The 25,986-nt window shown below is 40.0% G+C and overlaps 1 protein-coding gene across 1 annotated transcript; it reads right to left on the reverse strand.

Annotated features, from left to right (window-relative positions):
- Positions 1 to 20,412: 20,412 nt before the first annotated feature.
- On the reverse strand, positions 20,413 to 21,707 carry LOC308281995 (E3 ubiquitin-protein ligase TRIM35-like; the record flags this gene model as incomplete). The annotated part of the gene is made up of 2 exons (XM_080722343.1): positions 20,413 to 21,237; positions 21,321 to 21,707. The coding sequence occupies 2 exons, from the start codon at positions 21,705 to 21,707 to the stop codon at positions 20,413 to 20,415; spliced, it is 1,212 nt and encodes a 403-aa protein (XP_080578469.1).
- Between the last annotated feature and the right edge of the window lie 4,279 nt (positions 21,708 to 25,986).

The raw sequence follows: 25,986 nt of genomic DNA on the forward strand, positions 1-25,986 counted from the left end.
ACTACGTGACCGTTTTGTAAGTGGATTAAAATCTGAGGATGTGCAAAGGAAACTACTATCAATGACACAGCTGACGTTCAAAACGGCATGTGAGACGGCATTAGCGATGGAGATGGCCTCACGCAATGCACAGGAATTTTCGGGACGCATGAAAGACACAGAAACAGTCAACAAAGTGCACCTGGAACAGAATAAGGGCGGATGGAAGCCACGGAGCAGCAGTGCTCAACAGAGCTCCAGACCAGCACCTAGAAATGATGATGGCAGGCAGCAGCAGCAGGACAAGCCTTGCTACAGATGTGGGGGTAAGCATGCTGCACAGTTTTGCAAATTCAAGCAAGAAAAGTGTCACTACTGCTCTAAAATTGGCCATATTGCACGCATGTGTAGAAACAAAAATACCCACTATGTGGAACAGGAAGCACATGAAGAGGATGAACATTATGATGAAGATGCAATGCTGGGAGTGTGCTCTGTGTTTACAGCTTCTAGTAATAAGCGTGGCATTAATGTGCATGTGAAACTGGAAGGAAAAGGGGTGGATATGCTGCTAGACACTGGGGCAGATGCAACCTTAGTGTCTGAGATTTTCTATGAGGAGTGTTTATCTCATTTGCCCCTGGAGAAATGCCGCCAGAGACTGTCCACATTTACTGGGGAACGGATTCCCACACTGGGACAAGTGACGGTGAATGCAAGATATAAGCAGCAGGCCGCAAGGTTACCTCTGGTGATTGTGAAGGGAGACCGACCAGCGCTCCTAGGGCGTGACTGGTTGGACAAAATCAAACTGAACTGGGGGGAAATATTCGCTGTGAAAGCAGCAGGTGGTGCTGGAGTTCCAGATGTGGAGGCTGTGCTACAGAGGCACAAAGCTGTGTTTGAGGACGGCCCCAGCATCATTAAAGAGTTCAAAGCCTCTATTCGAGTCAAATCAGACGCACAGCCCATCTGTAGAAAGGCCAGACCTGTGCCGTATTCCCTCAGAGAACCAGTCGAAAAGGAGCTGGACAGATTGGAAGCGATGGGCACCATTTCCAAAACAGACAGAAGTGAATGGGCATCGCCAATTGTCATAGTACCAAAAGCGGACAAGTCTATACGGATATGTGGTGATTACAAGGTTACCATCAACCAGAGTGTGGAGGAGGAAACGTATCCATTGCCTAATGCAGAAGATCTGTTTGCAACATTGGCTGGAGGCAAACTTTTTACAAAATTAGACTTGTCACATGCCTATCAGCAACTACAACTGGACAAAGACTCAGAAAAATACCTCACCGTAAACACTCACCGTGGGCTTTATGTCTATCACCGGCTCGCTTATGGTGTCTCAAGTGCACCATCCATCTTTCAGGGAGTGATGGATCAAATACTGCAGGGACTTGACCATGTGACCTGTTTCCTGGATGACATCCTTATCACAGCAGGGTCCAGAGAAGAACACCTACAAAAGCTGGACGAAGTCCTGAGTCGTCTGGAGAAGTATGGTGTGAGAGTAAAACGGGCCAAGTGTAAGTTCATGGAAAGCAGAGTGGAGTATCTAGGCCATATCGTGGACAGTGAGGGACTACATCCCACTGACGAGAAGGTGGAAGCTGTAGTGCAGGCTCCAAGCCCCACAAATGTGTCTGAGCTACGCTCGTTTCTTGGGCTGTTAAATTATTATGGCCGTTTCCTAAAGGGTCTGTCTACACTATTACAGCCCCTGCATGCTCTCCTCAAGAAAGAGACTCCCTGGAAATGGACACCGGAATGTGAGGAAGCGTTCACAAAGACAAAGAGACTATTGCTAGAAAGTAAAGTAGTTGTACACTATGACACCAAGAAGCCAGTGAGGCTAGCCTGTGACGCATCCCCTTATGGCGTGGGGGCGGTGATATCACACATCATGGAAGACGGTGAAGAAAAGCCAATCGCTTTTGCGTCACGAACTCTGTCGGATGCAGAGAGCAAATATGCTCAAATAGAGAAAGAAGCCCTTTCCATAATTTTCGGAGTGAGAAAGTTCCATAAATACCTCTACGGGAGAAAGTTTATACTCACTACTGACCACAAGCCGCTCTTGGCAATCCTGGGGCCAAAGTCAGGAATCCCCACTTTGGCTGCCCTGAGAATGCAAAGGTGGGCACTAATACTAATGGCTTACACCTACGACATTGAGTATCGCAAATCAGCAGAACATGCAAACGCAGACGCCTTGTCCAGGCTGCCGCGACCAGACAAAAACAAAACGGCTGAAGAAAGCAGCGTCTTCTACTTCTCAGTAATGGATGACTTGCCTGTGCATGCCAGTGACATAGCACAAAGCACACGCAAGGATACAGTATTGAGCAAAGTGAGAGAGTTCACTTTAAATGGATGGCCAGGCCACGTGGAGGATGAGACTCTTAGACCATTCTTCATCCGGAGAACTGAGCTATCGGAGGAGCAAGGATGTGTTCTGTGGGGAATGAGAGTCATTGTACCACTCGCACTTAGGGCAAAACTGCTCAGTGACCTACACACCGGACACCCGGGCATCTGCCGCATGAAAGCACTGGCCAGGTCATATGTGTGGTGGCCCCACTTGGACAGTGACATTGAGAAAACGGTACAGAGCTGTGGAGCCTGTCAATCCGTGAGGAAGCTGCCTGCAGCAGCCCCGTTGCATAGTTGGAGGTGGCCAGAACGTGTCTGGCAGAGAGTACACATAGACTTTTGCGAAAAGGACAAACAGTACTTCCTGGTACTTGTGGACAGCCACTCTAAATGGCTGGAGGTCATGCCTATGAAAACCACAACGTCGGCAAAGACCATTGATGTTTTACGCAACCTGTTTGCTTCTCAAGGCCTTCCGGAGGAAGTGGTAAGCGACAACGGCCCTCAGTTCACTTCCTGTGAGTTCAAACAGTTCCTGAGGAGCAACGGCATCAAGCAGACACTTGTGCCCGCTTACCATCCTGCTTCTAACGGCGCAGCTGAAAGGTCAGTGCAGATAGTCAAAGCTGCTCTCATGAAACAAGTTCTTGGAGAGGAGGCTCAGCAGCTGCCCGTGTCATTGCAACACAGACTGGCAAACTTCCTGTTGATGTACAGGAGCACACCCCACTCGGTGACGGGGGTTTCGCCAGCAGAGCTGTTCCTAAAACGTCAACTCAGAACCAGGTTCAGTCTGCTTAAGCCAAGCCTGGCAAGGACTGTTGAAGAAAAGCAACTCAAACAGAAGATTCACCATGACAAGACTACAACCAAATTAAGACACCTGTCCCCGGGTGATTCAGTTCGGGTGAGACATTTTCGTGAGGGGAAGGAAAAGTGGTTCAGAGCCACAGTAGTGAAGCGTCTTGGACCAGTCACGTACCTGATCAACGATGGATGGAAAGAGCGCTCCGTTCATATCGATCATCTGCTACTCTCCAGAGAAACCGAGCTGCAGTACCAGAACTGCAGTGACCACACGACAACCGCCAGAGACTTCAGTGAGCCGTTCACCAGCCAAGTTTCTACTCAGCCTCCAGGAACCTGTGAGTCCACTCCTGGGCCGACTCACGCTCCACGGATGACTCCAGGGACACCTGCGAGGACGCCTGCCAGCAGCGTCAGCCCTGCACAGCCGCCGCAGAGTCCAGCTCAACCAACGCAGAGCCCTACTGCGCCTGTCAACCCCAGCAGTCCTGCCATGCGCCGCTACTCTGAACGAGTGCGCATGAAACCAGCAAGGTTGAGAGAATAGTCAGGGACCCAAGGCCAGTACAAAGGGCAGAATAATCCCTTTTGGCTTGGTTAACAAGGGTGGAGCAGTCTACCTCTCCCTTGTTCAGAATAGGGACTTGTTTTGCTATGGACATTTTTGTTGATGATTATTGCTAAGATGAATTTATGCATGCTTATTACTATTATTACTATTGTTACTATTGTTATTGTTACGTGGATTGCCAACTGAATTAACGGGACTTAAAGAAAAGAAACAGTACTCTTTTGAAGTTGTTTGGCTAGAGTATTTGTGGTGCATGCTTTGAGTAAAAGAAAACAGTTAAGGGAGTTTTCATTTAAAGGGGAGGACTGTAATGTATTTACTATACATTCTAGGCTCTATAGTATTAGTCTATACCACGGCTCCCCCTGATGGCTGAGTATGGTACGCTCCAGCTTGATACTGCGCATGTGCACCTCTCTCTGTATGTTCCCGGTTCCCAGTGATTCTTTCATTCAGTAAACAAGCAGGCATCCACGATACATCGTGTCTCTGTCTCAGTTATTAATAAGAGTATATGAACCCAATATACTACAACCACTTGACTTTTAATAAGTCATATTTTTATGGTCCTTTGTCATAGACACTTACTTAAAATGTCAAATGATAGCAGACATCCTGAAATATGTCTAGAAGTTTTGAATTTACTGCCATCTCACTTTTTCTTGCTTCCAGGTCAACATAAGCAAAAAGTGGTTCATCTTACCCCGTTCTCCCTAATCCAATAGTTAATTATATCTGAGTTAGTGTTTGTTCATTAACTGGGATCTCTGTGTTACCCCAGCTCTGTATAATGGTAATTAATGGGTTAAATTGCCTGATTTGGTCAAATTGTGTACCCACCATAAACTATATTTTATGTTTATTAAAGAGTTGGGGAGATATAAGAATTATAGCAATTGTCATTATTAGAATATACGAGCTTTAGCATTTAACTTTAAAAAAGAAGAAAAAACATTTGAACAGCAACGGGTAATTTAAATGTCACACTGTGTAGGCCTTTGATGATTATTTTTTGACATAACACAGAATTTAAATTTGTTTCAAGCAAGCATGCAAGGCAATTTATTAAACCATTAAACTGTGTACTGAATTTTTAAGGTTTCCAGATAGCTGGTGTGCTATGCGAATGTTCATGTCAACATCTTAGCTCCCACTTCCTTTGCTCTGCTCTGATTGGTTGAATTAAACCAATCAGAGCAGAGCCACAGGTATAAGTAAAGTACCATAGCATTGTTGTAGTCTACTCTATGTTGTTTGTGCTTTCAGCAAACTCAGACAGATCATCATTTCCAAGGATTTGACTTCGAGAACAACTGAACAAGAAGGTAAGATTTTGCACTCTGTAAATATGTGGTTGAGACTTTATACTTTAGTAATGGTCAACGAGTTGTATTGTTTGATACAAATTATTAACCTTGAGTTAACCTAGAATTGTGTAGCCTCTATTTACCCCCTTGTAATAACAAGACGTTTATCATTACAGATGAACCAACCAGGGGAAGTTGAACAGTTCTGTCGAGAAACCAAAAGGAGGAAGATTGAGCACCAGGTTTGTTATGTTTGTCTATACTGTATGTTGAGTATTTTCATCAAATAGTATTTATTCTCCAAATATCTCTTAATATCTGCTTTATACAAGACACATTTGTTTCCCGCATTTGATTTCACAGGTGAATGCAACAACAGTAGTGTTGAAGCCTTGTTTCATCCCTCTATCACGTGTAAGGTTTAACAGTGGACTGTTGGATGTGAAGGATGAAATAGTTCCACTGGATCTTTCCAACACCGCAGAATACACAGCTGTTCCACAAAGTAAAATGGTAAGTTGATTATAAAATATCTGTTGGATGAAGCCTTATTACACCACATTGGACACTAGCATGAATTTTCAATGCATTGCCAACATGGTTTGCGTCTGTAGAATAATTATTTCTGCTCAATAGATTTGAAGTGTTGTTTATAAAAGGAGAGGGCCATAGTAGTTTGCTTGTGTTAAGTGTTGCCCAAAATGTCAGTAGAAACTAAATCTAGAACATCAACAGAATGATGCAATGCATGTATGTATTTATTTTAGGTGGAAGAGGACTGTAAATCATCACAATCAACCAGTGATGCTCAGCTCCTGCCTTCACACTGTTCTGAATCTGATACTGAAGACAGTGATGAGTGGGAGGAGACCAGGGAAGCCCAGTCAGTTTTAAACACTGCACAGCAATCACACAAGACTCAACATGTGAAAGGACAAAGGTTGTCTATGAGCCATTCCTATTTTTTCATTAGGTCTTTGCTTCTCAAATTATGCTGAATCATCTTTCATTTTGATGAATACACTAATTTAAGAGACGTTTTTAATATTATATTAATAATTGCAAATATTAAAAGGTACTGAATAACAAACGTTATTTAATTGGTTCTAATAATTTTTCTTACAGTTTAAATAACAGTAAGAAAGGAAATAAGACTATTTGCAAAAGGGAAATGTGTTATTAAAATATTTCTGATAAGTAAATACATTCTTTGTTCAAGTTTAAACTGTTAAAAGTTAAGAATATCACGTGGGTCAACTTACCCCTTTACTTGGATCAACTTACCCCTCACCTGGGGCAAGTTGAACCACATGACCACTTGACTTTTAATAAGTCATATTTTTATGGTCCTTTGTCATAGACACTTACTTAAAATTTCAAATGATAGCAGACATCCTGAAATATGTCTAGAAGTTTTGAATTTACTGCCATCTCACTTTTTCTTGCTTCCAGGTCAACATAAGCAAAAAGTGGTTCATCTTACCCCGTTCTCCCTAATCCAATAGTTAATTATATCTGAGTTAGTGTTTGTTCATTAACTGGGATATCTGTGTTACCCCAGCTCTGTATAATGGTAATTAATGGGTTAAATTGCCTGATTTGGTCAAATTGTGTACCCACCTTAAACTATATTTTATGTTTATTAAAGAGTTGGGGAGATATAAGAATTATAGCAATTGTCATTATTAGAATATACGAGCTTTAGCATTTAACTTTAAAAAAGAAGAAAAAACATTTGAACAGCAACGGGTCATTTAAATGTCACACTGTGTAGGCCTTTGATGATTATTTTTTGACATAACACAGAATTTAAATTTGTTTCAAGCAAGCATGCAAGGCAATTTATTAAACCACTAAACTGTGTACTGAATTTTTAAGGTTTCCAGATAGCTGGTGTGCTATGCGAATGTTCATGTCAACATCTTAGCTCCCACTTCCTTTGCTCTGCTCTGATTGGTTGAATTAAACGTGTGAAAAGACCCTCCACAGGTATAAGTAAAGTACCATAGCATTGTTGTAGTCTACTCTATGTTGTTTGTGCTTTCAGCAAACTCAGACAGATCATCATTTCCAAGGATTTGACTTCGAGAACAACTGAACAAGAAGGTAAGATTTTGCACTCTGTAAATATGTGGTTGAGACTTTATACTTTAGTAATGGTCAACGAGTTGTATTGTTTGATACAAATTATTAACCTTGAGTTAACCTAGAATTGTGTAGCCTCTATTTACCCCCTTGTAATAACAAGACGTTTATCATTACAGATGAACCAACCAGGGGAAGTTGAACAGTTCTGTCGAGAAACCAAAAGGAGGAAGATTGAGCACCAGGTTTGTTATGTTTGTCTATACTGTATGTTGAGTATTTTCATCAAATAGTATTTATTCTCCAAATATCTCTTAATATCTGCTTTATACAAGACACATTTGTTTCCCGCATTTGATTTCACAGGTGAATGCAACAACAGTAGTGTTGAAGCCTTGTTTCATCCCTCTATCACGTGTAAGGTTTAACAGTGGACTGTTGGATGTGAAGGATGAAATAGTTCCACTGGATCTTTCCAACACCGCGGAATACACAGCTGTTCCACAAAGTAAAATGGTAAGTTGATTATAAAATATCTGTTGGATGAAGCCTTATTACACCACATTGGACACTAGCATGAATTTTCAATGCATTGCCAACATGGTTTGCGTCTGTAGAATAATTATTTCTGCTCAATAGATTTGAAGTGTTGTTTATAAAAGGAGAGGGCCATAGTAGTTTGCTTGTGTTAAGTGTTGCCCAAAATGTCAGTAGAAACTAAATCTAGAACATCAACAGAATGATGCAATGCATGTATGTATTTATTTTAGGTGGAAGAGGACTGTAAATCATCACAATCAACCAGTGATGCTCAGCTCCTGCCTTCACACTGTTCTGAATCTGATACTGAAGACAGTGATGAGTGGGAGGAGACCAGGGAAGCCCAGTCAGTTTTAAACACTGCACAGCAATCACACAAGACTCAACATGTGAAAGGACAAAGGTTGTCTATGAGCCATTCCTATTTTTTCATTAGGTCTTTGCTTCTCAAATTATGCTGAATCATCTTTCATTTTGATGAATACACTAATTTAAGAGACGTTTTTAATATTATATTAATAATTGCAAATATTAAAAGGTACTGAATAACAAACGTTATTTAATTGGTTCTAATAATTTTTCTTACAGTTTAAATAACAGTAAGAAAGGAAATAAGACTATTTGCAAAAGGGAAATGTGTTATTAAAATATTTCTGATAAGTAAATACATTCTTTGTTCAAGTTTAAACTGTTAAAAGTTAAGAATATCACGTGGGTCAACTTACCCCTTTACTTGGATCAACTTACCCCTCACCTGGGGCAAGTTGAACCACATGACCACTTGACTTTTAATAAGTCATATTTTTATGGTCCTTTGTCATAGACACTTACTTAAAATTTCAAATGATAGCAGACATCCTGAAATATGTCTAGAAGTTTTGAATTTACTGCCATCTCACTTTTTCTTGCTTCCAGGTCAACATAAGCAAAAAGTGGTTCATCTTACCCCGTTCTCCCTAATCCAATAGTTAATTATATCTGAGTTAGTGTTTGTTCATTAACTGGGATATCTGTGTTACCCCAGCTCTGTATAATGGTAATTAATGGGTTAAATTGCCTGATTTGGTCAAATTGTGTACCCACCTTAAACTATATTTTATGTTTATTAAAGAGTTGGGGAGATATAAGAATTATAGCAATTGTCATTATTAGAATATACGAGCTTTAGCATTTAACTTTAAAAAAGAAGAAAAAACATTTGAACAGCAACGGGTCATTTAAATGTCACACTGTGTAGGCCTTTGATGATTATTTTTTGACATAACACAGAATTTAAATTTGTTTCAAGCAAGCATGCAAGGCAATTTATTAAACCACTAAACTGTGTACTGAATTTTTAAGGTTTCCAGATAGCTGGTGTGCTATGCGAATGTTCATGTCAACATCTTAGCTCCCACTTCCTTTGCTCTGCTCTGATTGGTTGAATTAAACGTGTGAAAAGACCCTCCACAGGTATAAGTAAAGTACCATAGCATTGTTGTAGTCTACTCTATGTTGTTTGTGCTTTCAGCAAACTCAGACAGATCATCATTTCCAAGGATTTGACTTCGAGAACAACTGAACAAGAAGGTAAGATTTTGCACTCTGTAAATATGTGGTTGAGACTTTATACTTTAGTAATGGTCAACGAGTTGTATTGTTTGATACAAATTATTAACCTTGAGTTAACCTAGAATTGTGTAGCCTCTATTTACCCCCTTGTAATAACAAGACGTTTATCATTACAGATGAACCAACCAGGGGAAGTTGAACAGTTCTGTCGAGAAACCAAAAGGAGGAAGATTGAGCACCAGGTTTGTTATGTTTGTCTATACTGTATGTTGAGTATTTTCATCAAATAGTATTTATTCTCCAAATATCTCTTAATATCTGCTTTATACAAGACACATTTGTTTCCCGCATTTGATTTCACAGGTGAATGCAACAACAGTAGTGTTGAAGCCTTGTTTCATCCCTCTATCACGTGTAAGGTTTAACAGTGGACTGTTGGATGTGAAGGATGAAATAGTTCCACTGGATCTTTCCAACACCGCGGAATACACAGCTGTTCCACAAAGTAAAATGGTAAGTTGATTATAAAATATCTGTTGGATGAAGCCTTATTACACCACATTGGACACTAGCATGAATTTTCAATGCATTGCCAACATGGTTTGCGTCTGTAGAATAATTATTTCTGCTCAATAGATTTGAAGTGTTGTTTATAAAAGGAGAGGGCCATAGTAGTTTGCTTGTGTTAAGTGTTGCCCAAAATGTCAGTAGAAACTAAATCTAGAACATCAACAGAATGATGCAATGCATGTATGTATTTATTTTAGGTGGAAGAGGACTGTAAATCATCACAATCAACCAGTGATGCTCAGCTCCTGCCTTCACACTGTTCTGAATCTGATACTGAAGACAGTGATGAGTGGGAGGAGACCAGGGAAGCCCAGTCAGTTTTAAACACACAGCAATCACACAAGACTCAACATGTGAAAGGACAAAGGTTGTCTATGAGCAGCAAACTGTTCCATGGTGTGAAATCATCAAAAGAGAAGCCATCCATGAAGACTAATCAAGGGGGGAAACCCTTTATATGTACTCTTTGTGGCAACAACTTTAGTCAAAAGGGTAATCTGAAGCAGCACATGAGGATTCATAGAGGAGATAAACCCTTTTGCTGTACAGATTGTGGCAGCATCTTTAGCAATAGTAGTAATCTGACGCAGCACATGAGGGTTCATACAGGAGAGAAACCCCTTTGCTGCACAGATTGTGGCAGCAGCTTTAGTCAAGTACGTGGTCTGAAACACCACACAAGGGTTCATACAGGGGAAAAGCCCTACAGTTGTGACATTTGTGGCAACAGCTTTAGTGATAATAGTTATCTGAAAAAAACACATGCTGATTCATAAAGGTCAAAAACCCTATAGCTGTACAATTTGTGGCAACAGTTTTAGTTCTAGTAGTCATCTGAAGGGGCACATGATGATTCATACAGGGGAAAAACCCTTTAGCTGCACAGATTGTGGCAGCAGCTTTAGTCACCTACATTATCTGAAACTGCACATGCTGAATCATAAAGGTGAAAAACCCTTTAGCTGTGAAATGTGTGGCAACAGCTATAGTCAAAAAGGTAATCTGATGCGGCACATGAAGGTTCATGCAGGGGAGAATAGCCCTTTAGCTGTACTGTGTGTGGCAGCCACTAGTTATTTTATAACTTTGAAGAACCACATGAGAATTCATGCATGGGAAGTCCCTTTAAATGCACATTGCAGATTATTATTATTATTTTCAATAAGGATAGGCATTTAGCAGAGGTGGTCAGCTTAATGAAGAGGTAAGCCATTCATTCAGGAAGTTGAGAATGTGTGAAATTGCCATCTGACCTTTATGTGAGAATTGCCAGAAATAATGTTTAAATTTGTGTGAACTGGTACTGATGTATTTGAAGGTTGTGTAAGGGATACAATATTGATGTTTACATTGTACACATATGTATTAATTAATGTACAAGTTAACCCTGCAAAGGCCAAATATATGGATGAAAAACATGCAATGTGCAATATCACCCTCCCTGGACCCCCTTCACGTATTATGGGCCAATTGGGTGCATACTGTGTTCATGTAGGAGATAACATTTGTTTTATATTGTGTTGAACATTTTCTTTAGTTGTGATGTAACTACACTGAACTGATTGTTCACATCTTATTATGAACTAATAAAGTTGTGTTGGTGCTCATTCCTGTTGGTTTGTTTTCATAACATCTGCATAGAAACATCAGACATGGTGGCATGTACAGGCTAGATGTCTTTCTGACTACATGGCAGTAGTAGTAGAGCGCAATAGCAGAATAAAGGCTAAATCTAGACATGAACATAGCGACCCACTTTAACACATTCATACACTTAAGGTTACATAATATAGTTGTCATTTACAGATAAAAAGGTAAATTGTTGATTTGTAGTCTACTCAACGAACCACCATCACCAGGGCTTGGAACAAAGACAAAAACTCAGATCATAACTCATTGCCCCCATCTCCTCACCAACACACATGGTGTCAACAGACAGCAATAAGCTGTCTGTACATCCCATCTCAAAGACGGCAGGACATGCAGAATGGACAGCAGAAAGCTCAAGAAAAAATTCAACCCTGACCTCAAAATCCACATCAAGCATCTTACTGCTCAGTGCAAGAAACTAAGAAACCAGACAACCGCCTTAGTTAGATCCGCCAAAGAAAACTACATCGACGACAAAATCGACGAATACAAAAACAAACCACGAGACCTATGGAAGTTGCTTAACAACCAATTAGGCTTAAAACCTAAAACCATATGCCACAACATATGCCTAATCATAAACCACGTAGATCCCAACTTGACATTCACAATGTCTATTTCTCATATTCTACAGTATAATGGGGACATCTGACACTTACAAGTTAATACAACCAAGCACACGCACACACACAGAGTTCTCTTGAACATGATTTGAGGACTGGCTGCAGGGTCAGACATGTCACACACAGACACCCTTGGACAAGTTGGGGGTGAAATAGAATGAATGCTCTGACCTGGTGGTCACATTATTAAACCCAAAAGGGAAGCCTTGATGATCCAGTCTCTGTGTCTCTGGCGAATGAAGAGGAAATAGAGCTGGTGTTATAACTAAGGTTCTATTTACACAAGAGAACAGGATTTGACTCATAAGTTATGAATAGGGAATAGTCTCTCCTGATACTGTAGAGCAAGGGTCTTCAACAGAGGGTGAGGGACCCCTAGGGGGTCCTCAGAGTTACTACAGGGGATCCTCCAAAAGGTTTCAATTTGTGTAAACTGGCACTGATTTATTTGAAGAGGGTGTAAGGGGTCAAATATTGATGTTTGTTGAAATAATCATATTTTAACTGAGGACCCCCCACCCTGACGAGCACTAAGAGTTGAGGCATTACATTTTGTATAACACAGTTCTATTGTGAAAATAGCAGATCTGCATGCTCACAACGCGATGCAGATCTGCTATTTTCACAATTTCTGCCTCTAATATTTGACAGTTTGTCCAATGTTTAATTCGTCATTTTAGTATTAAAAAGTCCTTAAATTGTCACTTTAGAAATGTGCATAAACCCTCTATACACTTAAACGTTATGTTGGTTTGTTTACTGTTGAGAGAGAAAACAATGTTGCACATTAAGTTAATCATCTGGGGACCCCCCTGGGGGACACAACCCACAGGTTCTAACGAATTAGATAAAGATAGAGCTTTATACCCTACAACCAGAAAGTTTGTGTAAACTGGCACTGATTAAAAGGGGAGTAAGGGATATGTTTTACTAAAATAAGTGCAACATAGCTCTATAATCCAATAGTTAATTATGTCTGAGAAAAAAAAAAAAAAAAAACGCCTAGCTTCCGCTCATGACAAGGGCCATACCACTAATGGGGTGGGGAGACACCATTCACACAATACTGCTGGGGGCTTTATGCTCACTCTTATCATACTAAATGGAATACATTCAAATTAGTTGGTCCATCCATTCAGCAACAGAGCTGCACACCCTAACCCATTCTCACCTATCCATTAACCAAGGGACAAGCATCCTCTAGATAAAACATTCACAACCTGTGTCTTCTAATGGATTAGATAAAGATAAAGTTTTATACCCTACAACCAGAACTTTGTGTAAACTGACACTGGTTCAAAGGGGAGTAAGGGATATGTTTTACTAAAATAAGTGCAACATAGCTCTATAATCCAATAGAGTTAGTGTTTGTTCATTAACTGGGATCTCTATGTTACCCCAGCTCTGTATCTTGATCAAATTGATGTTAATTAATGGGTTAAATTGCCTGATTTTGTCAAATTGTGTACCCACTTTAAACTACTGAGGGCATCAGCATTTAAGGATGGCATGGCAAATAGTTGAAATGATTAAGACAGACAGATTAAGACAAAAACTCTAAAGCTAACCTCTACCATAGATGCCTAATCCTAACCCACATAGATCCCATTCTTCCTAATTGGAACTGACCCACAAAACAACCCTTCCTCACAATGTCTATTTCTCATATTCTACTGTATATTTGTGGGGACATCACTTACAAGTAACATAATACAACCACACACACACACACACACACACACACACACACACACACACACACACACACACACACACACACACACACACACACACACACACACACAGAGTTCTCTTGAACAGGATTTGAGGACTGGCTGCAGGGTCAGACATGTCACACACAGACACTCTTGGACAAGTTGAGGGTGAAATAGAATGAATGCTCTGACCTGGTGGTCACATTATTAAACCCAAAAGGGAAGCCTTGATGATCCAGTCTATGTGTCTCTGGCGAATGAAGAGGAAATAGAGCTGGTGTTATAACTAAGGTTCTATTTAAACACGAGAACAGGATTTGACTCATAAGTTATGAGTCAAATCCTGATACTGTAGAGCAAGGGTCTTCAACAGAGGGTGCGGGACCCCTAGGGGGACCTCAGAGTTACTACAGGGGATCCGCCAAAAGGTTTCAATTTGTGTAAACTGGCACTGATTTATTTTAAGAGGGTGTAAGGGATCAAATATTGATGTTTACTTTGCACATATATATTAATTAATGTACAACCCTGCAAAGGCCAAATATATGGCTGAAAAACACCCTCCCTGTCTGGGTTCCATTCAAGCAATAGGCCTAATGACCAATTGGGAGCGCACTATGCGCACCATGTTCACTATGTTATCAATAAGGATAATGGCATCTATCAGAAGAAGCTACGCTTAATGAAGAAATAGGCCATTCATTTAGGAAGGTACTGTATGTGGTGCGTGAAATTGCCATTTGACCATTATGTGAGAACTGCCTATGCGTGTATGCATAGCAATCTATATGGTGGTGGTCTGTGCTCATACATGTTTAACTATGTAAAAGCCAAACATATGGATGAAAGGTTATGTGTCACCTTTCAGATGTTGTAGCAGCAGAATGCTAAGTATTTTCCAGTATAAACAATTTAAATACAAATGAATCCTAATCCTATGTTCCACACCATTCACACAGTACTGTTGGGGGGCTTTGTGCTCACTCCTTATCATACTAAAGGGAATACATGCTAATTAGTTGGTCCATCCATTCGGCAACAGAGCTACACACCCTAACCCATTCTCACCTATCCATTAACAAAGGGACAAAAGCATCCTCTAGATAAAACATTACACAACATTCTAAACCTGTGTCTTCTAACGCAGTGGTTCTCAACCTTTTCAGGCCGCGACCTGAGGACCCCCCCACCCTGACGAGCACTAAGAGTTGAGGCATTACATTTTGTATAACACGGTTCTATTGTGAAAATAGCAGATCTGCAGCATGTAGATCTGCTGTTTTCACAATTTCTGCCTCTAATATTTGACAATTTGGCCAATGTTTAATTCGTCATTTTAGAGGTATTAAAAAGTCCTTAAATTGTCACTTTAGAAATGTGCATATACCCTCTATACACTTAAACGTTATGTTGGTTTGTTTACTGTTGAGAGAGAGAAAACAATGTTGCACGTTAAGTTAATCATCTGGGGACCCCCCTGGGGGACACAACCCACAGGTTGAGAACCACTGTTCTAACGGATTAGATAAAGATAGAGCTTTATACCCTACAACCAGAAAGTCTGTGTAAACTGGCACTGATTAAAAGGGGAGTAAGGGATATGTTTTACTAAAATAAGTGCAACATAGCTCTATAATCCAATAGTTAATTATGTCTGAGTTAGTGTTTGTTCATTAAATGGGATATCTGTGTTACCCCAGTCCCAGCTCTGTATCTTGATCAAATTGATGGTGATTAATGGGTTTAATTGCCTGATTTTGTCAAATTGTGTACCCACCTTAAACTATATTGTATGTTTATTAAATAGTTGGGGGGATATAAGAATTACAGCAATGGTTATTATTAGAATATAGAGCTTTAGCATTTAACTTAAAAAGGAAGAGGAAAAACATTTGAAAAGTAAATGTTAATTTAAATGTTACACTGTGTAGGCCTTTGATGATTTTTAGACATAAAACGGAATTTGTTCAGGCAAGCATGCAAGGCATTTTATTAAACCACTAAACTGTGTACTGTGTTTTTAAGGTTTCCAGATAGCTGGTGTGCTATGCTAATGTTCATGTCAACATCTTAGCTCCCCCTACTTTCTTTGCTCTGCTCTGATTGGTTAATTAAATGTGTGGGGGAAAAAAGATGCTGTGAACCCCTCCTCCTTTGAAACCCTCCTCAGGTATAAGTAAAGTACCATAGCGTTGTTGTAGTCTATGTTGTTTGTGCTTTCAGCAAATTCAGAGACAAGCTAATCATTTCCAAGGATTTGACTTTGAGAACAACTGAACAAGAAGGTAAGACGTTGCACTGTAATAATGTGGCTGAGACTTTATACTTTACCTTAGTAATGGTCAACTAGTTGTATTGTCTAATACAAACTATAATCTTGAATTAGAATTGTGTAGCCTCTATTTACCCCCTTGTATTTAATACCAAGACATTTATCATTACAGATGAACCAACCAAGGGAAGTTGAACACTTCTGTCGAGAAACCAAAAGGAGGAAGATTGAGCACCAGGTTTGTTATGTTTGTCTCATTGCCTACATCTATTATCCTGTATGTATGTTGAGTATTTTCATCAAATAGTATTTTTCTACACATTGTTTTTTATATCTGATTCATACAAGTCGTGTTTTCATGAATTTTCTTTTTTTGTGCATTTGATTTCACAGGTGAATGCAACAACAGTAGTGTTGAAGCCTTGTTTCGTCCCTCTATCACGTGTAAGGTTTAACTGTGGACTATTGGATGTGAAGGATGAAATAGTTCCACTGGATCTTTCAAACACCATGGAATACACAGCTGTTCCACAAAGTAAAATGGTAAGTTGATTATACAATATCTGTTGGATGAAGCCTTATTACACCACATTGGACACTAGCATTAAAAACAACACATAGTGTCCATTAATTTTCAATGCATTGCAAACATGGTTTGCGTCTGTAGAATAATTATTTATGCTCAATAGATTTGAAGTGTTGTTTATAAAAGGAGAGGGCCATAGTAGTTTGCTTGTGTTTAAGTATTGCCCAAAATGTCAGTAGAAACCAAATCTAGAACATCAACAGAATGATGCAATGCATGTATGTATTTATTTTAGGTGGAAGAGGACTGTAAATCATCACAATCAACCAGTGATGCTCAGCTCCTGCCTTCACACTGTTCTGAATCTGATACTGAAGACAGTGATGAGTGGGAGGAGACCAGGGAAGCCCAGTCAGTTTTAAACACACAGCAATCACACAAGACTCAACATGTGAAAGGACAAAGGTTGTCTATGAGCAGCAAACTGTTCCATGGTGTGAAATCATCAAAAGAGAAGCCATCCATGAAGACTAATCAAGGGGGGAAACCCTTTATATGTACTCTTTGTGGCAACAACTTTAGTCAAAAGGGTAATCTGAAGCGTCACATGATGGTTCATACAGGAGAGAAACCCTTTTGCTGTACAGATTGTGGCAGCATCTTTAGCAATAGTAGTAATCTGAAGGAGCACATGAGGATTCATACAGGGGAGAAACCCTATAGCTGTACAGATTGTGGCAGCAGCTTTAGTACTAATAGTTCTCTGAAGCTGCACATGAGGATTCATACAGGGGAGAAACCCTTTAGCTGCACAGATTGTGGCAGCAGCTTTAGTACTAGTAGTTATCTGAAGAAGCACGTGATGATTCATACAGGGGAAAAACCCTTTAGCTGCACAGATTGTGGCAAGAGCTTTAGTCAAGTAAATGGTCTGAAACAGCACATGAGGGTTCATACAGGGGAAAAGCCCTACAGCTGTGACATTTGTGGCAACAGCTTTAGTGATAATAATTGTCTGAAAAAACACACAATGATTCATAAAGGTGAAAAACCCTATATCTGTACAATTTGTGGCAACAGTTTTAGTCACAGTAGTAATCTGAAGCGGCACATGATGGTTCATACAGGGGAAAAACCCTTTAGCTGCACAGTTTGTGGCAGCAGCTTTCGTAATAGTAGTGATCTGAAGCGGCACATGATGATTCATACAGGGGAAAAAACCTTCAACTGTACAGAGTGTGGCAGCAGCTTTAGTCACCTACATAGTCTGAAACTGCACATGCTGAATAAAAGGTGAAAAACCCTTTAGCTGTGAAATTTGTGGCAACAGCTTTTGTCAAAAACGTGGTCTGATGCGGCACATGAAGGTTCATGCAAGGGAATAGCCCTTTAGCTGTACTGTGTGTGGCAGCCACTAGTCATTTTACAACTTTGAAGAACCACATGAGAATTAATGCATGGGAAGTCCCTTTAAATGCACATGCAGATTATTATTATTATTTTCAATAAGGATAGGCATTTATCAGAGGTGGCCAGCTTAATGAAGAGCCATTCATTCAGGAAGTTGAGAATGTGTGAAATTGCTATCTGAACTTTATGTGAGAACTGCCAGAAATTATGTTTTAATTTGTGTGAACTGGTACTGATGTAGCCTGACACTTCAGTCCGCACATCACCACCCCCTGCTGGTGGGTGGTGTGTGAACGTAGTGTGAGATGTCTGGTGCTCGCAGTCAGGCAAGTACTGATGTATTTGAAAGTTGTGTAAGGGATAAAACATTGATGTTTACATTGTACACATTATGTATTCATTAATGTACAAGTTCACCCCTGCCGTCTTTGAGATGGGATGTGCAGAAATTATGTGTGATAAGATAAGATATTGATGTTTACATTGTACACATATATGAATTAATGTACAAGTTAACCCGACAAAGCCCAAATATATGGATGAAAAAAAAACATGCAATGGCCATTATCACCATGTCTGTCTTCCTTTCACGTAATATGGGCCATTTGGGTGCACACTGTGTTCATGTAGTAGATAACATTTGTTTTATATTATGTTGAATATTTTCTTTAGTTGTGACGTAACTACACTTAATTGATTGTACACATCTTATTATGAACTAATAAAGTTGTGTTGGAGCTCATTGGCCTGATGGTTTGTTTTCATAACATCTGCATAGAAACATCAGGCATGGTGGCATGTAAAGGCTAGATGTCTTTCTGACTGCATGGCAGTAGTAGAGCGCAAGAGCAGAATAAAAGGCTAAATGTGGGTGGAGCATACAAACACTAGACAGAAACTGGACAACTATTGTTTAACAGCCCCCACTTAACCCTTCACATCCCTGCAAGTCATAATAGGAGTTGTATCAAGTACAAAATAGTTAAGGGGGAAAAATAATGAAAAATCTGATATACACATATTACACCTTCAGACATATTAGAACATAATATACCGGTAATAGATCTTTATTGTCATTGTCACAAGTACAACAACATCAAAAGTGCCAAACGATCAGTGCACTAAAATAATTCAAAAATAGCTAAAACAATACAACAAAACCATACTTCCCGTCATTGCACGACACCTATTGCAACTTGCACAGCACAGCACAGACAAACACAGATATCCCATTTAATGAACAAAAGTTATGGGTATTTGTTTCCGCAAGAGTAGAATAAAAGGCTAAATGCAAATATTACAGTGTCCACCAAATAGACCCTTACATTTTTGTAACTAAACAATATAAGCACTGATATTCAGGATCTGTTTGCCTTCAGGGCTTTATAAAAAAATAGATACAAAATAGCACAGGATAGATAATGATAATAACAAAAATTGCCAAACCCTTAAACCACATGTAAGCACTATGTCCTCTAATGATAAAACATCCATTTGGGGGGAAGGAGGGAAATTGACATATTTGACATAAATGTATGGTTCTGTAAAGTAACCAGTTGAATTAGGAGGGGAAAAAACATGCATTTAATGGTGAAACTTGATATGAGCCTGAGTTGCTAACCCAAATTTACATGGTATCAGGCAATTGGGATGTGTTTTAAAGTTGTTTGATTGAGAGAGAGAGAGAGAGAGAGAGAGAGAGAGAGAGAGAGAGAGAGAGAGAGAGAGAGAGAGATTACTACTTAATTCAATTATGGTGGATGGATTACAACTTAATAATGTTTATATTTATTTTCTTGTTTTAAAAGATTCTTCCAAATATGCACAGATGTACAGTAATCAGGTTGGAAAAGTCATTTAGAAGTTTTATGGAAACTTTATTAACATTCTGCAATCACACATTCATTTTGTAAACAATTATTATAAACAGGAACCTTTTAGAGTATGTGAACCTTGAATGTGTATTCACATCATATAGCATTTCTAATGAATCAAATCACTAAGTATTAGCCTCTCGTATCAGTGAATTATAAGAAATTGGCTGAGCAATACATACATTTTACACCCATATATTGACAAAACTACAAAGGAACAAAACATGTTCACTTGTGTCCTGGTTTCACAGACTGATGTGAGGGGGAGGTACATCCCAAATCCCCAAAATTGTGTAAAGTAAAACAAATAAAAAGTATTTTGTAATCAGACATTGTTATATGTTATGTGTTTGGTGATGCAAATAGTTACCTATCAGTGTTGTTGTCTTCACATCTAACTGTGGTGTTCTAGTGTGACACTGACCTTCCCAGGTAACACCTTCAGAGGGAGATGCCCATAAGTAGAAATGAATGGAAATAGTCTCCTAGTGAAAGAGTGTGCAAAGGTGAGTATGTGAGTGTTAGAGTCAGGATCAGAGAAGGATATCTCTCATCTGTTCCAGTCCAGATGGACTCTGATCTTTGAGGGGTTCTGGTTCACAGAGATATCAATCCCTGGCCCTGTTGAGGAGCTTGCTGTGTATCTACCGTTAACAAAGCCTAAACACCACATCATACCATTGTCTCCCTTTCTCTGGAAAGACAACACACCCAACTCCCAGAAATTATTGTTTGCCACCTCAACATCCCAACTGTGAATCCCTGAGTTAAATCCCTCTGAACCTAATATATTGTGTGGATATTCCAACCTCTCTGAGTTATCGTGAAGCTCTACACGCTCTCCATCAGATAACACACAGGTCAGATCATGAGACAAGTTGAGATCTGTATTGGAGGTGTTGGGGTCCAGGATCACAGGAGTGTAGGCGACAATGTCCTTCATCTTGTTCCAGACCTTGAAGGTCAGATTGCCAATGTGTTTGGCCACGTCTATCATTGCTAATGAGACTGGCTGTGCATTACACATTGTGAGCTGGACTCTTTTCACTGTGGTCTTATAGTTCTGCAGGAATAAGATGTCATCTGCCTCGAAATCTCTCATGGTTTTGGCAAGAGTCTCCATCTCTCTGCTCAACCCCTCAACCTTATCCATCATCACCTGACTCTTCTGCCTCTCTTCCTCCCTCAGGGCAGAGATCCTGTCCTCCTCTTCCTGAGAAAGGAACTGGCGAATGTTCTCAAACTGTTTCTTAATCTGTGTCTCTGTGTGCAAGGCCTGGACCTTAATGCATTCTGTAGCTCCAATATAGTTTGCTTTCAAGGAATGCAAATTCTCCAGTTTATCCTGCAAAGGCTTCAGTGATTTCTGGAGGCCCTCTTTGCAACATTATCAGATTCGTAGATGGGTCTGAACCTGTGTCCAGTGTGTTTTTCAGAATCACAACACACAAGACATGCCAGCTGTGCATCGTCCAGACAGTACAGCTTGAGTTTCTCCCCATGCAGAGTGCAGAGAAGCTGCTCAGACCTCGCTGACAAAGATCTGTGACTTCTCTCCTCTAAGAAGTTCTCACACAGGTTCTTCAATGCTAAGTTTATAGGCGGTTCGTCCTGGGAGCAGTTTGTTTTGCAAACAGGGCATCCCTTGTTCCACGTTGGTTTTCCTGTCCACCATTGCTGCAGACAGGCTTTACAGAAGCTGTGGCTACACGGCAGGATAACCGGATGTTTAAAGATGTCACGGCACACTGGACAGGTGAGCTCCTCTTCCTGTCGGGTCAAACAGGAAGCGACTCTGTCAGCTAGCATCACTCCCTCCTCTGGAACGTTCACTGAGGCTGACATGGTTGTGAATCACCAGTGTTGAAACTTTACAGCAGGAGATCTAGTAAAGGAAACAGTAGTGTTAGCATTATGAGTAGATATAGGTTATTAATAGTTGCTGCAATATAAATCTGTCTTTATACTATGAAACATTTACAGAAGTGCACTTCTTTGAAATATAAGTAATTCACCAAAATAACTAAAAGTCAAGACACACAAACACACATTCTGAAAACAAACTGCATACCTGATTACTTCACCAAGTCCAGAAGAGAGAAGTTCAACTCTCAACAACAACACAGATTAAAGTGATACCAGACTAAACTGAGGCCTGTTAAATACACTAGGGTGTGTGTGATGGTCCAATCACAGTGGTGGGTGGAGCATACAAACAATAGACAGAAACTGGAAAACTATTGTTTAACAGCCCCCACTTATGAATCTGTCTTTATACTATGAAACAAAAAAGCATACTTATTTATATGCGTGTCGTACAGGCCTATATCATCAGGATTCTGACCTGATGAAGATCCTGTGAGATTGAAACATTGTTGCATTAAACACCAAAAATCCTTTTCCTGAAACTGATGTGCAGGCTCTACCTCCTTTCAGGGATGAGACTTTGCCATTGATTGGTCTACAGCTTTACTCTTCACATGTAATTCAGTCTGTCAAGTAACTGCATAATGATGACGGTTCATTGTCATTAAAGTGAGTCAAGCCCATAATGATGACTCACTGGTGATTGTTTGGTCTATTGTTTTACCATTGTGTTGTAATTCCATCTGTAAGTGAGAACGCATTCACAATAGAAGGGCATCATCATAGTAGAATTACTCTGCCAGTCATAGAAAATATGCAAATGACAAAAACTGTAGTGTAGCGACTAGCTACAGACTTTATACTGTATGTAATGGAATAATGTAGTGTAGCTATGGACTTTTAAACTGTAGTGTATGGACATAATACTGTAATATATTAATGAAATGTAGAAATTGACTGTAAACTGTAATATAATTGTAGCGTAGTTTGACTACTTTATACTCTAATAGAATAATGTAGAGTAGCAATGGACTTTAAACTGTATAGTATAGTGTTTATTATTAGGTGTTGAACCAATAACTGTAATGTCACCAGCACAGCATGTCTATCTTGACATACAAACATGTTTAAATACAACCTAAATTAGTTTCAGTTGATATAAATATAAATGTTGTAGGTATTGGACCAATACCTTATATACTTACTGTTTGTTTAGACTTACTGTTTCCTTTTTTTTTGGTTCTTTCATTTTATATTTACATGCATAGTACTGTGTTCTATTCGTCTGTCATTCAATGTTATATGAGATACTTAATTGGTTTCCTGTGGAAATAAGTTTAGTCTTTTCTAGGATCTCCTTTTAGTAGACCTTGTACCAGTGAACTGTACCGTCATGAAACTGTACCTTTTCCTATGCAAACTTCTAATAAAGTCTTCAAATAATCAATCAAAGACCATTACTGACACTGAACACTAAAACAGCTGTTTTAGACAGTGTCACTTGTATACAGTTTGGAAGATGCACATGTGATATGACCACCAGCATTATTAAAGAAAAGAAAGGGGTAACTGTAACTACTATAAATTTTCCGGTCATGTTTGCCACACAGACACATTTGACACATTGGCAGTTGGTTCATTACAAATAGTATGCAGTTGTTGGGGATAATAATACAAGGGTTTTTTGATTGATTGAAGGCTTTATTAGAAGTTTGCATAGGAAAATGTACAGATTCATGACGGTACAGTTCACTGGTACAAGGTCTACTAAAAGGAGATCCATGAAAAGACTAAGCTTATTTCAACAGGAAACCATTAAAGTATCTCATATAACATTGAATGACAGACAGATAGAACACAGTACTATGCAGTAGATATGTAAAGAAAAAAGAAAACAGTAGGTCTATACAATCAGTAAGTACAGTATATACAATATATACAAGGAAGGGGCAGGTAACAGTAAGTCTAAACAATCAGTATGTACAGTATATACAAGGAAGGGGCAGGGAGGGTAGGGTTGGGCTAGGTTTTTTACCAGTTGCGAACGGCTGCTGCCTGTAAGTGGTTTTTCAGGGCATTTTTAAAGGATGCTAGTGATCCACACTCCTTTATGGCCTTCGGTAAGGCATTCCACATTTTTGTGGTGTAGCAGAAGAACGAGTTCGACCCTTTCTTTGAGTTGACTCTGGGTTGAACGTGATCTGTGGCACTGCCTCTGGTGTTGTAATTATGGACATCCTTAACGTTTATAAAGTATTTTGACAGGTACTTGGGTATCATAGTGGTGTGGTGTATCTTGTACAGCAGGCCCATTGCAAGTTGCTGTACTCTGTCATCTACTCTGAGCCACCCTACTCTTAACTGGTGAGTAGCGGTGAGGTGAGTCTGATAGGGAAGGTTAAGCAGGACCCTAATTAGTTTATTTTGGGCTGTTTGGAGTTTAGTTTTAAGGGCTTGTGGGGCGTCACGATACCATACGTGGACTCCGTAGTCAAAGAGGGGCTGGATTATTGCACCAGCTATGGTCTTCAGTGTGTTGAAGTTGACCATTGGGGTGATCCTCTGTAGGAAACGAGTTCGTTGGTTGATTTTTGTTATTACTTTTGAAGTCATCTTTTCGCTGGAAAGATTAGCTTCAAGGATACATCCTAAGTAAGAGATTTCGTTTTTTCGTGTTATGACCTTGTCACCCACTTTGATTGTGAAGTCATCTACCTTTTTGAGATTATGATTTGATCCAAAGAGGATGGACTCGGTTTTTCCCAGGTGAATTGATAATTTGTTGTCGTTAAGCCATGTGCAGATCTTACTCAGTTCAGAGTTAAGTGTCTTTTCAACCTGCAAGTGGTCCTTGCCCGAGACTAGGAGAGCCGAGTCATCCGCGAACAGGAACAGGTTGCAGTCGCAAGCAGATGCCATGTCGTTCACGTATATTAGGAACAACAGAGGTCCCAGTATGCTACCTTGAGGAACACCACAGCTTACTGGGAGGGGGGGGGACAGGGTTCCGTTAATCTCCACCACCTGTTCCCTCCCCACCAGGTAAGATTGCATCCAGCTCACTGCTGCGCTGTCAAGACCGATGGCTTTTAGTTTCTCAATCAGAATAGCATGATCCACGGTGTCAAATGCCTTCTGGAGGTCCATCATGACCATGCCACTATATTTGCCCTGATCCGCTTCGCGTTTGATTTGGTCAGTCAAATAGAGTAGGCATGTGTCAGTGGAATGGGATTTTCTGAATCCAGATTGGAACTCGTAAATCAGATTATTCTCATCGAGATAACTTGCAATCTGTTCGTAGACTATTTTCTCCATGACTTTGGATATGGAGCTAAGAATGGAAACGGGGCGGTAGTTTCCAGGGTCTAGTTTGCTACCTTTTTTGTGCAGGGGGGTTACTTTTGCTAGTTTGAAGTCCTGGGGGACATGACCCTGTTCGATGGAAAGGTTAATTATGTGGGTAATGATTGGAGCAATGGTGGCGGCTGAATCTCTGAGAAATCTAGCTGGGATTTTATCAAGGCCAGTGGCCTTGTGCTGAGGTAGGGCGCTCAATTTTTTAAACACTTCATCAGTTGTCACTGTGGAAAGTTTAAAGCTGTCTTTTCTGACGCCCAGTTTTTTGTAGAATTTTTTAACAAATTCTTCACCATACCGCCCAGATGGGGCGACCAGTCTTTCGACCAGTGAACGGGCTGTGGTGGTAAAGGTTTTGTTAAGATGGGTAGCCACTTCTCCTTTGTCAGAAATGAGAGCGGCGTCCGTTTTGATGTTTATGTTGTGGCATATGGTTTTTGATTTTAAGCCTAATTGGTTGTTAAGCAACTTCCATAGGTCTCGTGGTTTGTTTTTGTATTCCTCGATTTTGTCGTCGATGTAGTTTTTTTTGGCGGATCTAACTAGGGCGGTTGTCTGGTTTCTAAGTTTCTTGCATTGAGCAGTAAGATGCTCAATGTGGATTTTGAGGTCATGGTTGTATTTTTTTCTAAGCTTTTTGCAGCACTTTCGTTTTTCATCGTATTTTTTGTCTCTGAGTTTAGCTGATTCTGCAATATCTGAGTTATACCATGGCTCTTGGCGGGCTTTAACCCTGGTGGTATTCAAGGGGGCCACGTCGTCTAGAGCATTGGTCAATTTGGTTTTAAAACCACACCATGCTTCTTCGACATCTGTACACTGCAGCTCTGGGGAAAAGTCTACACCCGCTAGTTTGAGATTAAAAGCCTCACTGGAGTAGTTCTTCAGGCTTCTAGCA

Source organism: Nannobrachium achirus (genome assembly GCF_963921795.1).
Source record: "Nannobrachium achirus genome assembly, chromosome: 3".
NCBI lineage: Eukaryota > Metazoa > Chordata > Actinopteri > Myctophiformes > Myctophidae > Nannobrachium > Nannobrachium achirus.